This window comes from Ailuropoda melanoleuca, chromosome 4 (assembly GCF_002007445.2).
Source record: "Ailuropoda melanoleuca isolate Jingjing chromosome 4, ASM200744v2, whole genome shotgun sequence".
In the NCBI taxonomy this organism is placed as follows: domain Eukaryota; kingdom Metazoa; phylum Chordata; class Mammalia; order Carnivora; family Ursidae; genus Ailuropoda; species Ailuropoda melanoleuca.
The window spans coordinates 16,561,871-16,576,186 of record NC_048221.1 but is presented as its reverse complement, the minus strand read 5'-3'; the positions used below and the strand labels follow the sequence as shown (position 1 = coordinate 16,576,186).

The following is a 14,316-nucleotide window of genomic DNA, read 5'->3' as shown; positions in this document are numbered from 1 at the left end:
CGACTTCTGTGAGCACTCACCTGCTGTGCCCTTCCTTCTTCCTTGTTCCTTCCTTACCGGTACTTGTTCTGGCCTTTTTTGGTAAAGGCATGCTTTAGCACTCTCAGTTTCCTGGAGAGAGGTCTGACAAGGGCTGGCAGAATATTCTTCCTCACTTGCTCAGGTCCTCTTGTGCAGCCTGAACTTGGAAGAAGGAGGCAGCTCGCACCCACTGACAGACAGGGGCTCTATTGGCTGGTCTAGTGCATGGTTTCCATTGGTCACGAGTCCATGAAAAGTTCTTTCATCTCTGGGTTAGAATTGAGAGCTCCAGGCTTAAAAGTGGATCTCATGTCTCCAACAACAAAAGTATCTGTTGTCTCCCTGTCTCATCACCAGAATACCGTTAGAGACTCACTCTTATTAGAGACTTAGGGACTCGGGAGCCTCTTGAACAGCAGCAGGAGATTGGCTCAATGGGCTGCTGCCTGTGTGAGCCTTCGAGAGTTCCGTGCCTCCCCTGCACCCTGCTCACCACGGGGCGGCCGGTCCCGCATCTCCCATTCCCAAAGCAGGAGTCCTTGCCCGTCCTCCACTTCATCCCCACTGTGCTTCCCACGTCTAATTCTCGCTCCTTCCCGCTGCACACTTGCCCTCTGCCTTGCTATCTCATCCGTTCCCAGGCCGCCTGTGAGGTGCTGCCCCTCAGCCCTCTGCCGTCATGCAGTCCTTCCTTCTCTTCAGAAGCTCGCTTGCTCTGCTCCAGGCTCCAGCTCCTCTGCATTCCTTCTCAGAGCTCTCCGTCACACAGGCCAGCAGTTCCACACTCCTCCCTTCTCCAGAACCTTTCACCGAGTCCCAGCCCCGTTCTGCGTACAGGGCTCATCCAGCCCCTTTGCTGTCAGTCCTGTCAGACAGACCGTGGGTCACATGGCTCTTACTTGAGCACGTTGTTTTGTTTTGTTTTGTTTTGTTTTGTTTTGTTGTGATTTAACCTTTTTGAGCCTGTTGTTCCTCAGGAAATGCAGGCAACAGCTAATAAGGTGATGCGGGTACCCCGGAGTGGCGCGTGTGAAGATGCTACCGCTAAGTGGTAGCTCTCGGGACTAACGGGGGTGACACTCGTATTATTTTCTGACGGCTTAACTCTGGCTGGGCCTTGCGCTTAGGATGGTCTGCTGTTCTGTCTCCAAGCCCCGCCTTCACTCTATAGCACATCATTCAAAGTCCCAAGTCATTCACAGGTTTGTCTCAATTGACTGGAAGGCTTCAGGGTTTGGGCCTGCTCCTTCTGTGGTTTTCCCTGGGCGTGCCTGCCACATGGTACATCTGTGGGATATATGACATACGACATGCTCGATAGTAGTTCCTTTAATCTCCGTATCATCCCTAGATTGATAGGCTCTCCACCACTGCCTGAATGTGTCCTAACTGTGGCACAGGCGCCCAACAGCTTTTGGCTTTGATGGTCAGTTGGTGCAAGAGTAGGTGGCAGTGTCAGCCCCGCAGTGAGTCCAGTACCTGCTTTTGCCTTCTCTGAAGCAGTTTGACCAAGCTGTCCTCCAGTGGATGGACCTTGGGGACTCCTCTGCTGGGCTCTTGCTGATTGCATTGTAGAACACAGAAAGGTGGGCCTGAGGGCCCCAGACTTGCTGTCCTGTTTATTCTGAGGCATAATGTTAATATATTTTGCTTTCTAAAAATTGTCCCCCAAAGACAGTGGACCACCTCTTCCCCTGACTCCTGAACTTCTTGAGTTCTCTTCCCTGACACCCCAGTAGTAGGGGATTCCCGTTCCTGGGTCCTGGGTCAGGGAACAGACACTGGAAATAGTTGGTGTGAGGCTTGAAACTATGTGTGTCTTTCTTAAGACAGGCCTTTTTCTAAACAGTGACCAAGAACTCCCCTTAGGTTATCTCCAGTACTGCTCTCTATGTTGTCATTGACCGGTAGCTATCAAGTCCCAGCTCCCAAATTTTCCAAGACTGGACCTCAAGCATTCTTACTTCCAGCTGTCTCAGAACTGTCTAGAAACCTGTATTTAGTTCCATACCACTGACTTTACAGAGATACCAAAGTCCCTAGATTTAAAAAACGAAAAAACCCAGCATAGATTCTCTTTCCTTATTCTGGAGAGTGTATAGTTGGTGGAGACAGAGAGTGAGAGTGCCTGCGTGTGCTTCAACTTTGGTCTGTGCCCATTAAACCATTCTCCTTTGTTCGTAGCTCTTTAAAACCAAGCCCAGCAACCAAAGCACTGAGTTTAAAAACTAATAAATATTCATCATATCTAAAGCAAGATTGGCAAACTACAGCCTGTGGGCCAACTCTAGCCCATCTCCTGTTTTTGTATGGACTGCAGGCTAAGAATGGTTTTTACAGTTTAGATGGTTGGGGGAAACTCAAAAGAAGAATGTTTATATCTCATGAGGATTATGTGGAATTCACATTTCAGAGTCCATAAATAAAGTTTTATTGGGACACAGTCTCACATATTTGTTATCTGTGACATCTGTATGTCATCTGTGATTGCCTTCATGCTACACAAAGTTGAATAGCTGTGACAGAGACCATATGGTCTGCAAGGTCCAAATATTTACTGTCTGGCTCTATATAAAAAGTTTGCTGAAAGTCCTGAAGACTCAGTGTGAAACTGCAGACAGGAGGTATTTTACTGTTCTTGTGTCTGGTGTCTCCTCTCGTTAATTTCAAACCAGTAGGAAGAGATGAAGGGGTTCTCCATTTTTCTCCCTGTGCCCCCACCACAGTACTTCATGGTGGGGGTTAGAAGAAGAAACATCTTGTGAACAGGACTTGGAAATTCCGATCAGAATCCCTTTATAATGTTGATTTCACAGTTGTGAAATCAACATACGCTCCCACAAAGCCCCTGTGTGAAGCTCAGGCTTGACCTAGTGGCTGTCCTTGGACTGCGCACTAACATGCTGTTAAAGTCCTCTTCATCCCCTGTGGCCTGTGCTTGGTATTTTGTGTCCTCGGCAGGATGTATGACAAGCCATTGTCCACCCAGACTAACCAAAACAAATGTTTTCTTTTAGGGTGCTTTTCTTATAATGGCTTTTTTTTTTTTAAAGATTTTATTTATTTGACAGAGATAGAGACAGCCAGTGAGAGAGGGAACACAAGCAGGGGGAATGGGAGAGGAAGAAGCAGGCTCATAGCAGAGGAGCCTGATGTGGGGCTCGAGCCGGGATTACGCCCTGAGCAGAAGGCAGACGCCCAACCGCTGTGCCACCCAGGCGCCCCCTTATAATGGCTTCTTACAGCTACCTGCCTGTACCAGGATTTAGTGTAGTCATTCACTCCATAGATTGCCTCATTATCCTTCCTCCTCCTCCAAAAAATGAAAATCTGGACATAGAGATTATTACAGATTATTGCCCTGTTGGTATTTCAAATCCTTTGGAGGGTTAGCTATTTGTATTTAGCAGTCTTGGGCATTGAATTGATCCCTTTCTCCCTAGTACATTTACCTTAATACTTTAAATCTCCTTCCACAGGTCAGATACCAGGTCCAGGTTCCATGATCCCTGGGCAGCCCATGCCAGGCCGCATGATTCCCACCGTTGCAGCCAACATCCACCCCCCTGGGAGTGGCCCAGCCCCTCCTGGTATGCCTCCAATGCCAGGAAACATCTTAGGACCCCGGGTTCCCCTCACGGCACCTAATGGCATGTGTAAGTAGCGTGATGGCGGGAAGCATCATTCTAGGGTCTCTCTGGGTGGGTTGGAGACAAGGGACGAAGGCTTTATTTTGTAGATCATCTATAATTTGGCAGGTCCTTGGACAGTGAGCCTGTGACTGTGGGTTCTGGAAGATCGGTTTGTGGTCAGTGCTCTTCAGCACCCCTGATGAGCAGGTGCAAAGGTGATGAGTGCAGATGCTTACAGTCATTTGGCCTTGTGTGCCATAGCCTTGGTGGCCTGCGCTCTCGACCTGAGGTCTGTGGGGAGGCCAGAAGGACATTCCTCGCCTACTCCTGTTTAAGCCTGTCTAGCTTGAATCTTGTTAGACACGCTCAGCTGCTGGTGGTTTTCCTACAGGAGCCTTTTATGGACACGGGGTTCAAAAGTGGAGGGTGTAAAGAAAGAACCAGTTTAAGGCAGAAATCACAAGTCTCATATCTACTCGGAGATACTGGTAGTAGCAGCTTAGACTCAGGAAGGAGTATGGAGGGGCTGTGCTGAGAAGGAATAGGAGGTACTGGCAGGCTCTGTGGAGAAGGCATAGGTGCTGCTGAGCAGTGTCTGTCTGACGTAGGTATGAAGCCAGGGCTCTTCTTCAGTAGACCCCTTGGTGTCCCCCAATCCTAGCCTCCAGAGGGTTGCCTCAGAAGCTCTGCCGTGCCCTTTACTCCTGTCCTTCTTCCAGAATGATCCCAAAATGAAGCCAGTAGTGGCCAGGTTCCCCAGCCACATCTGTGATGTGATTGATTTCCAAGTTCATGTATGTGCCAAGGGGTTAGCTCCTATTCACAGTACAGAGAGCCAGGACTCAAGAGTTCCTGGTCTCTGGGAGCTTTAGTTGGGAAAACAAGAAATGAGCAAGTGGGTAGTAGCATAGAGGATTTACAAGTTACCAGAGACTCTGACGTGCTCTGAGTGCACTGGAGCACTCGAGGAGACTTCCCAGCGCCAGGAGGCAGGCTGCACAAAGGCATGTCTCATTTTTCTCTGGACCCCCAGGGGCTCGGACAGAGTAGGTGTGGCAGTGTAGCTGGGTGGATAGGACCATGACAGTAGAAAAACATGAGCTCCCTTGAGTCCTTGGTCAATTGTAGCGTAGCGGATACTTCTTTTCCTTGGCAAGAAAACACTTAACCTTGCTGCCTTACAGGCAGTGTACAAACGTGCCAGCCTGCCAAGCCAGTTGACCAGTTTGCCATCCCAGTTGCAGAGATAATATCCTTGGTCTTTACCACTGTCCAGGATTTCGTCCTGAAGGGCCCTCGGGGGAGCACCTTGAGAATGCCACTTCCTGCCACGAATGAGTGTTTCCCGGATTCTGAGCTGCTGACTTGGCTGTAGGGTCCCAGGCAGGCCTCATTGGGTCAAGTGGTTCCCCTATTCAGGGCTTTGTTTCCTCCCCTGGAAAGATGACCCAAGGGATTAGATCAGTGGATTTCAAAATGCTTTGAAGCGCTTTAGCCGTTCTGTGGATATCTCCTGGGGGGAAGGTTGGGTGAACTGACTGGTAAGCAAGGCTGTACTTGAATTCTTTGTTTTGTATGTTTTCATTTCTGACAAAATCAAGAGGTTTTAAAAACCCTGGATTAAATAATTTCTAGGGTTCCTTTGTACGCTAAACAGCTAAAGTTGAAATAGGAAAGAGCCCCAGACACTCATACTAATTGTTCCCTTCAGGACCTGACCTAGTTTTGGCCAAAAATCCAAGGACTGCAGTTCAGGAGCTGTGGGGCCTCCCAGGACTGTCCAGCTTGTCAGCAGCTGCCTCGAGTGAAGCTCTCTGGCCCTGGTGGAGACACTTAATCAGCAAGAAGTTATTGATAATCTGTTCTGTGCCCACCTAGGCCAGGCACTGAGAGAGAAAGAAAAGAAGACACAGAACTTGCCCAGGAAAGAGCTTTATCATTTAACTGAAGAAATAAAATTAGCAGAGAGAACCATTAAAATGCAATAAAATTAAACTATAATTAAGTTCTGCAGAGGTCTGGAGTGATTCTTGGAAGGGCTGGGCCGCGAAGGAGGTTGGGACAGAATCAGACCCCTGGCCCCGCGAGCTGAGACCCGGAGGTTCAGGGGGACCTGACTTGCATGGCCCACAGCGGCAGCAGAGCCTCGAAGGCTGTGTTGATTGCCTGCCATAAAGAAAATTACTTCCTATGTCATTTTTCTCTGAGTGCGCTCTTTCCCAGGCCCCTGTGTTTCCGGCAATGACAAGTCCCTCTTGGATGTGTTCGCAGATGCCCCTCCACCGCAGCCGCCGCCGCCGCCTCCGCCACCCACAGATGGAGCCCCTCCGCCTCCTGCTCCAGGCCCGCCAGCCTCGGCCGCCCCCTAGCCTGGAAGATGCAGGCAGCGTCCACGCCCAGCGCGAGCAGCTGCAGGGGGGATGACGAGACTGGTGTTCCTCGGCTTCCTTGGGTTTCTTTTAGGATTTTTCTTCTCGCAGCCCCAAGCACGCATCCCATATCTCCCCGTTCCTCTTGGCAGCCCTCTCCATGCTCTGACACGGCCTGCGTTAGGTCCTTTGCCAGCACGCCAGGGGAAGCCTGTGGGGACCGTGTGTCCTGGTCATCCTCATGGTAGCCTGCATCCCCCTGTCCTGCTGTGGGGGATACTGACAGTTTTCCTGCAGGTCCTGTCAGCATGAGAAGTTTATGTCTGTTGTTCCAGTGCTCTCCCGCCGTGTTTGGCTTTGTCTGATGCTTACGTGGCTAATGCTTTAATAATCATTATGTTTTATTTTTTTTTTCTTCTGTCATTGTTGCTTTAAATGAGAGCATCCTAAGTTCATAGGAACCAAAAAAAAAAAAAAAAAATGGTGATGGGCAGAGGGAATAGCCAGAGGGGACAAACCTAAAGGCATAATAAGTGACCTTATTTCTGCTAATCTGAGCTAAGATTGGTGCTGATGGTGAAGTTTCGTGAGACTTTTGCCCCACATTGATGCACCAAAATTCAAAGAGATGGGGATGGGGCGGGACCCTTCTGACTTTATTCCTGGTGAGGACTGTGAGGACCTCCCCGCTGCGTGGCCCCTTTAGTACCTGGTAGGGGAGCACACAAGCATTAGAGCAGACCCTCTCCTTCCCCGGGCCCACTGGTTTTGGCTTTCTATGCAGATGGTTTGTTGGATTAGGGGTGGGATTTGGGGAGGCGTTCCTTCATTCCCTAGACTAGCCAGGAACATTTGAGTCTAGGGCGATGACTGCCCACTGAGTCTAGTCCACTAGTCACTGCTTTGTACTCCTTCTTTTTTCCCCTCTCTTTAAAAAAAACCTTTAAAAAGGAAAAAAAAAAAAAAGTAAGTAGATAGTGCTAAACATTTTAGCTCATGGAACTTGGTTAGGATGGCTGGGGGTTCAAGTCCCCAAACTACCTCTTGCAATCCAGGGTGAGTGGGGTTTAGTGAAGCGGTACTTTAGGTTTGGGACGGAATTGGAGAAGTGGGGCAGGATCAAGGGCCTCTCGTCCCTTCTCCCTTCCCTTTCTGAGTTCTCACATTCCATCTGTCGCAGGGTTGTCAGGGAGATGCTGGGGGTCCCAAGGCACTCAGTTGGCAATCAGAGCGTCATGCTTTGAGGGGTGGGGTGCTCAGACTGAGAGATCGGAACGCCATTCCAGAGCAGGAGCCACAGAAATGCCTTAACTCGAGCCCATTTCTACCCCTGCTGATGAATTACTTGAGAGTTCTTGGTTTTTTCTTCTTGTCCTTCTTCCCTCCCCTTTGTCCTTCCATGGACGGGGGAAGGGTGTGTTTGGTGGATCTTGATTTCCAAAGCACCTGGCCTCTTCGTGTCACATTCCCAAGTGGCAGTTTCATTATTTAGAATGCAAAGTGGAGCACCTTTTGGATATCTTTTTCTATATATTCTGTAAAGCTTTACATACGAGAGGGTGTACAGAGGTGTTTGTAAAACATCTCAGAACTTTTTTCCTTAGTATCAGAACGCAAAAAAATAAATAAAACCACAATTAAGATTTGCCTTTCAAACCCTCAGGTGTTGCCTCTAACCAGGTGGCCCTGGTCACCATCCGAGTACTGGAACCAAGGAGACCTTGTTCCTTTTGTGTGTTTGTTCTGGACTCTTGGAGTGGAAATGAGCTTGTTCCTGCTGGAGTTTAGTTCCAATGCATTTGCCTCCAGAAAGATCCCAGTGCCTTTTGACAATGGCCAGGGTGTTCCCTACTTCCCGCCAGTCTTTCCCAAAGGAAACTCATTCCAAATACTTACCTTTTCCCCTGGGGTCTTAGAAGGAAAATGGAATTCTGGTTCATACTGTGGTCCCTTGTAACCTCAGGTCTTTAATGTGATCACTTTCAAATTTAAAAGATCCAGGTGGAAATATTTTTACTATGCTGGTAACAATTCTACAGAGTACCTGAATTCTTAACACTGTTATGTTTCAATATAAGTGGTGACTTTTTCTTTCCATGTCTTTGATCTGGTTTCGTTCCTGTAATACAGCCACCCAATTTGCGGGGGGGTGGGGGGGAATAATACGTGGTTTTTGTACAAACGTGTTTCTCAGTGTGTTGTTATTTTGGAAAAATGAAGGGAGGGAGTTTTGGGAGATTGGAGGAAATTGATCAAGAAGACCTAATCTCCCTCTTTTTTAGTGAATAAATAGAACATTTCTGGATTCTAGTCCCATTCTCTGCATTCACACACCAGTCTCTGCATGTGTCCTATGAAGAGCCTAAATATTCAGCCCCACCTGGTCCTGGTCCGCAGTGAGTTCAGTGATTCGGGGCTTCCCGACTGACCACCTTAATGATGCTTAAGGAGCATACAGTTAAGTGTGCCTTGCCTACTCTTCCCATGGTCAAAGTGAAGAAAGGGGTGTGCGGCCTGCATCCATTCCAAGAGAGCGCATAGGTTTGTTTGGTGAGCTAGAGCATGTTGGTCAGGATGCAGTTCAGACGGCCCCCGGTTGGAGGCAGGCCTTGAGGGCAGTTGGTTCCGTGAACCTTGATGTACTTTTAAGGACAGTCTGAGCATCTGCAGGTGGAAACCCTGTGCAGAAAACAGAAGAAGCCATTGTCTTCAAGATGCGGATGAACCCAGTGAAGCAAAGGTGATAGGTTCCAAGCAGAGAGGTGAATGTTTGGCTCCTCACTGCGTGTGTGCCAGCCGGGCTGTGCCTTGCTGTCTGACCTGTGCCAGCTCTTACCTCTAGCAAAGGGTGCTAGGACCGGTGGGGTCTCCCAGAGTTCCTGTACTTCCCAAGGGTGATGAAGGAGGCTAATCCTTGACCCAAACTAACTAAAGACTGATAAACTTGAGTGTGAGTTATTTTTCAAGCATAACAGGACATGTAGAATCAACAGGTTCTTTCACAGGTTTCTCAGATCCTTACTGTGGGGTGGTTCCCCCAAATGTGGCTACGGACAGTTTTCCAACCTCCATACAGATGAGGATACCCGCAGAATTGTTCACAGACAAGCGGCTCAGCCCCCACCCTCAGAACTGACTGAGCATGTCTGGAGTGAGTTCCGAAATACTGTGTTGTTTTGTTCTTTAGAGAGGGGGGCAGAAGGAGAAGGAGAGAAAATTTTAAAGAAGCTCCATGCTCAGCATGGAGCCCCACATCTCACCACCCTGAGATCATGACCTGAGCTGAAATCAAGAGTCGGATGCTTAACCGACTGAGTCACCCAGGTGCCCCTGAAATACTGTGTTGTTAACAGATTTTCAGGGGGTCCTGACACACCTGGGCAAGGGACCACCCTTTGAGAACCCGTAGTTGGGAAGGTTGTGTGGTAGAGCAAGAGCTCTCCGGTGCCTGACAGTTCATTCTATGAGTTCCATCCATCCAGTAAACATTTGAGGGCCTCTTATGTGCCAGGCATTGGACTTTGCATGCAGTGAAGCCATAATTATGAATAAGGTGGACAAGGCCCCTGCACTCCAGGCCACTTACATTCTTGTGGGGTAGGGGGATACAAGACCATAAATAGTTAATAAGAAATAGGATTATTTTAGATAGTGCCAAGTGGTCCCAAAGAAAAAGAAACGGCATAATCAAGAGCTTTCTGGGGGATAATGTAAATAGTCTGTGAATTGGATGTGCTTACATGGTCTCTGTCCTGCTGGGTGTGGTAACCTGAGGGTTCACCTTCATTCCAGGAAGACCTCATCTGAGTAATGAGCACCCTTTGTCTTGCTACACAGTGCCAGCACTGAGATTTCCTTCTGCAAACCTCTCTGCCTGTGACCTTTAGTGTAAAGCCCCTGCTTTCTCCTTTATGGCTCCTGGAACAAGCTGCACTTCTGTTGGTCCCGTGGAAGGAGGACTTATTGGGAACAAAGTGAAAGCACCTTGCTCCCCTGTGAATGGATGGTCTCCATCTAAGTAAGTCCCTTGCAGAATGGGAGGGAAGCCCAGGACCTTCAGTGTTGGATCTCCTTGTGAACAGTTCCCCTGGACTTCATTTCCCCGTGGCTTTTTTTTAGGCCTGCCACCTCTTTTACTAGGAAGCGCCTTTGACCCTGAATTTGAAACTGAGTTGAGACAGTGACTAAAAGGAGAGAGTCCTGTGAATCAACTTAATCAGAGGTTCTGAAACCAATTAAAAGCCAGCTCTGTCCTAGACCCACCAGCCCTTTCCAACCCAGGGGACCCCCAAGTGTCTGATCCCCTCTTCCTGCTCCTGGCCTGCCTTGGAGAACTGGGGCCAACTTTATTCCCTCCTGTCCCCAGAGGCCTTTCCAGGCCCTTCCAAACCCATGGAGAGCAGTCAGGTGACTGCTGGCAGCCACCTTACCACTACGGACCCTTACGGTATAGCCTTTGCAGACTTCTGCAAAATAGCCATGCCTTCATACAGTACAACGACCAACGCCTTCAGACAACATAGACTGGAAAAAAAATACCTCCCACCTTTTCCTGTGGCAACCTACCACCTCAGGTGCCCTCACAACCAGATGGTCCCAGAGGGAGCTGGGAAGCAGCAGTGCCATTGGAAGATAATCGCTCCCTTGCACAGGCTGATTTCCGTGACTGGTTTGGCCCTGATGCACACGGATTTCCCATGGTCATCCAAATGGACTGGCATTCCTTGTTCAGTCTGCTTATTGTATAGTACCTGTGGGTTTCCTGAGAACCACCTGGAGAGGTCTCCTGCTGAGATAGCAGGTCTCTTCCTGCAGAGAAGGCTAGTTGCTCCATGTCTGAGGCTGTGTTGGCTTGTGCTGTGTGGCTCTCTCCCAAATGACTTGGCTTTGAGGGACTGAAACTCGGGGGCTTTTCCAATCTTGCAGCAGACCCATTGCCCGGACAAGATGACCACCTCCAGGTTGTGACATGCTTTTCTAGGATGAGTACTTGTGCAATTGAGAATCCAGAGTTCTTGCTGCGAGGAGGTGGTGGTCAGTGCACGTGACTTGGACCCCTGACTCTTGGCTCTTCCCCTCTTCCTGGTAATGGTGGAGAAGGTCCACTAGCAGCAACACATCACCTAAATTCGTCCGAGCTGACTGCCCTGTAGTCCAGATCTCTCCTGGCAGGGGAGAGGCTGTGCTAGATGGCCCTTTCTGACTCTGACCTAGGACATGAGTCTGGATTATTTCCATGTTGTACCCTGTTAAGAAATAGTAGCATTGACTCTTAAATGCCCGGGTGTGAGGGTTGGGCGAGAGGCAGGGCTTCCATTCTGCCAAGTGAGGCCTGACCTCTGCATCCTGATTCCTCTCCTGAAATTAAGAAGCAAGAACGAAAAGGTTTGACATCAAGATCTTGGCTCAAGTCCTGGCCTTACCACATCATTAGCATGATCTCGGTATCAGCGTGCAAATGTGCAAAATGGTTAAGATGTTTGTAGCATGATTATGAGGAAAAGGACAAATTAAAGTACTAGGAAAACTAAAAGCTCACAAAAATGTCAGTACTTACTACTGAGGACTTGAAGCCAGGAACCGTGCTGCTTCCTGCCCAGACTTAAGTATGCCCCCAGCCGTGGCAACTGAAGCAGCTCCTGCCCTGGCCAGCAGCCCCTAGTTAAGCTAGAGGCTCCCTATGCACAAGGAGGCAGGCTGTAGCCATGGCAATGGGCCTTGTGCCTGCCTTGGTACTGGAGGCAGGTTGCCAAACCCAATAGGAACTTCAGAGGCATGTAGAAACCATTGCCTCACAAAAGCATCCTTGATGCCCAAAAGCACAAGACTTGAATGTGGGGACATGGGTGTAGGCTCTAGATAGAGGTTAATTTCCCTTTCTTTCACTCTTCAGTTCCTACATCTTAGAACTTTTCTTTAGCCTACCCCAACCCCTATGCGCATAAAAAGTACTGCAGTCACTGGACATTATGGTTAGCATTGTCTCATAAAGGAGACGGGATAGTGACTCCCAAGGTCATGCGGATCTGATGCCGAATCCTGCTTTTCCTGTCACGCTCCATTGCCTGATGAGCTGCTCCCATTCTGAAATGGCTGCTGAGGTCTAGGGAGGATCAGAATGAAAGTGAATGGCAACCATTGGTTTAAAACCCAAAATGAAGAAAATGGTTAAAAGAATTTGTCTCCAAGGTAGGGAAGAAGGTCATTGAAGAAGGTGACTTTTCAAATTTTGCTTTATACCGTATGCTTGTTATAATTCAAAAACTGAATTTAAGTCAGCCTGGCTGGCTCAGTGGGTGGACCATGTGACTCGATCTCAGGGTGGTGAGTTCAAACCCCACACTGGGTGTAGAGCCTACTTTAAAAAAAATTGTTTTAAATTGAATTTAAAAGAATATATTTAAATATTTAATAAAATATATTAAAATGAGAAAAACTGGAGTAGCTGGAGTTTCAACAAAGAAATGGGAGAAGGGTCCCATTCAGACCTTTCTAGTGAAAAACACGGGAGCGGTTGTCATGCCCCAGATGCCAAAGTCCGCATTGATGAGGGCTCCTTCCCAAACAGACTGGCCTGGGGAGGGAGGAGGTAGGTAGGTCCACCAATATTCTCCACTCACAACCACCACCCAAGAGTCAAGGAGACAACAGAGAAGCACAGGGAAACAGACTTGTACATAAGCCAAGAAAGAAAATACGGAGCTAAGCCACAGACAAGGGAAGCAGAGATGGGGTTGGAGTGTGCGTTAGTGCCTCTGTGGCTGACCAGCAAGTGCAAAGTTCAGCCTGGCCCTCTGCTCAGAGAAGGCTGTATTCCAAACTGGTATTTACTGTCCCCAGAGGCAGCATGAAGCCATGGAAAGAGCCTCACGATGTCAGCTCCAGACCCAGGGTTTTGGGGTGGAGGTACCTGGTTGCCATTCATTCGCATTTGCTTCTCCCAGCCTTCGGGAGCCTCCCACTGCCTGGTCCTGTGCACTCAACGTGCCCTGCGGGCCAGTGGGGAATTACTGTAGACCGATGGTTTCAGGGGCAGGCTGGGAAGGCTTCACAGAGGGGAAAGGCAATAGAAACTTGAGTTTTCTGGCCCGTTTGCCAGGCGGACTTGGAAGGAAGGGAACACCAGCCTGTCTGAGGCTGCCGCCGCAGTAGTGTCAGTGAGAGGAACACTCTTTGAACCAAGGGAACCCCATCCAGGGACACGCACTAGGACAGGAGATAGATTCTCCAACTTGGTTACCTATGTGGCTCCCTAGAGACAGAAATGGGAGTGTCTCTCAAATACCACGGGTGTCACGTCTAAGGTGGTGACCCCAAATGTCATCATTTGGGTCAGTAACACATCAGGAGGTGGACGGTTGCTTTGGGCAATAAGCTAGGTGACTAGGCCACAACTCCCCACCAAGCAGGGCTCTGGGGATGAGGGCTCCCTGGCTGAACACTGAGCTTTGGTCAGCCCGCAGGCTATTCTAACGCTGGGCCTGGAGCCCGCGTGTCCCTTGACTGCTATCTTGGCTGCTTGGGTAAGCCCAGGACCTTGCGCTTTGGTGGCCTGGGACATATGGGAGGTGATGTATCCTGGGAGGAAGGGGCCAGGATTAAAGGCCTCTGCCCAGGCTGCCGCCGAGGAGGCGAGAAGGAAGGCGGGGTAGCCGCAGTCTCAGGAACGTCTTGCCCCCTGCCCCTGGGATGCGTTGCGGAGGGCCCGGCTGCGCGCGGTCGGGCTTCGGCTGTGGACGGATTAGAGCTGATCCGATTAGGGCCAGAGCCGTCGGCTTCGCCCCGTTGCCTGGCGCTGCCAGCGCCCACCCCGCCCCCGTGGGCACCCTCAGACCTCCCCGAGACCCTTCCCCGCCCCGAACACAGCATTGGCGCAGAAATCCGGGAGGCTCCGTGCGCCCCGGACTCGGTTCATTTCCACAGCGCGAGCTCTGGCTTCCGCCCCCTGCGGCCCTTCCGAGCCCCTCCCCGAACTTGCGGGTGTCTGGGCCCCCACCTCCGTGCTCGCCGCGTGGCGGGTGGGGGGGCCCGTGCCAGCCCTCCACGGGGAGGGTGGGCCCCGCCCCGCAGGTTTCCCGCCCGTGCACCTGTCGGCTAAGGCCACGCGCGGCGCTGTGCTCCGCACCCACCCGCGCTACTCCACGTCCGTTTGTCTCGGCGTCCCGAGTCGGGGGTCTGTCTGTCCCCGGCAGGCGGACCGAGCAGGGCAGGCGTCAGAGCTACGTGCGGCGGGGCGGGCGCGGCGGGCGGGGTGGGGGCGGCGCTGAGCGCGGCAGCGGCGGCGCGGGAGGCGG

General features: G+C 50.3%; 1 protein-coding gene across 1 annotated transcript in view; it reads left to right on the top strand.

The window, feature by feature from the left end:
* The window catches only part of SMARCC1 (SWI/SNF related, matrix associated, actin dependent regulator of chromatin subfamily c member 1), a 172,597-nt gene extending 164,265 nt beyond the window's left edge, over nucleotides 1-8,332 (top strand). The window contains exons 28-29 of the mRNA XM_034657207.1: nucleotides 3,501-3,677; nucleotides 5,925-8,332. Of these exons, the coding sequence (XP_034513098.1) occupies nucleotides 3,501-3,677; nucleotides 5,925-6,022 (275 nt within the window). The 3' untranslated portion in view covers nucleotides 6,023-8,332. The remainder of the gene's footprint in view (nucleotides 1-3,500; nucleotides 3,678-5,924) is intronic.
* The last annotated feature ends 5,984 nt before the right edge of the window (nucleotides 8,333-14,316 follow it).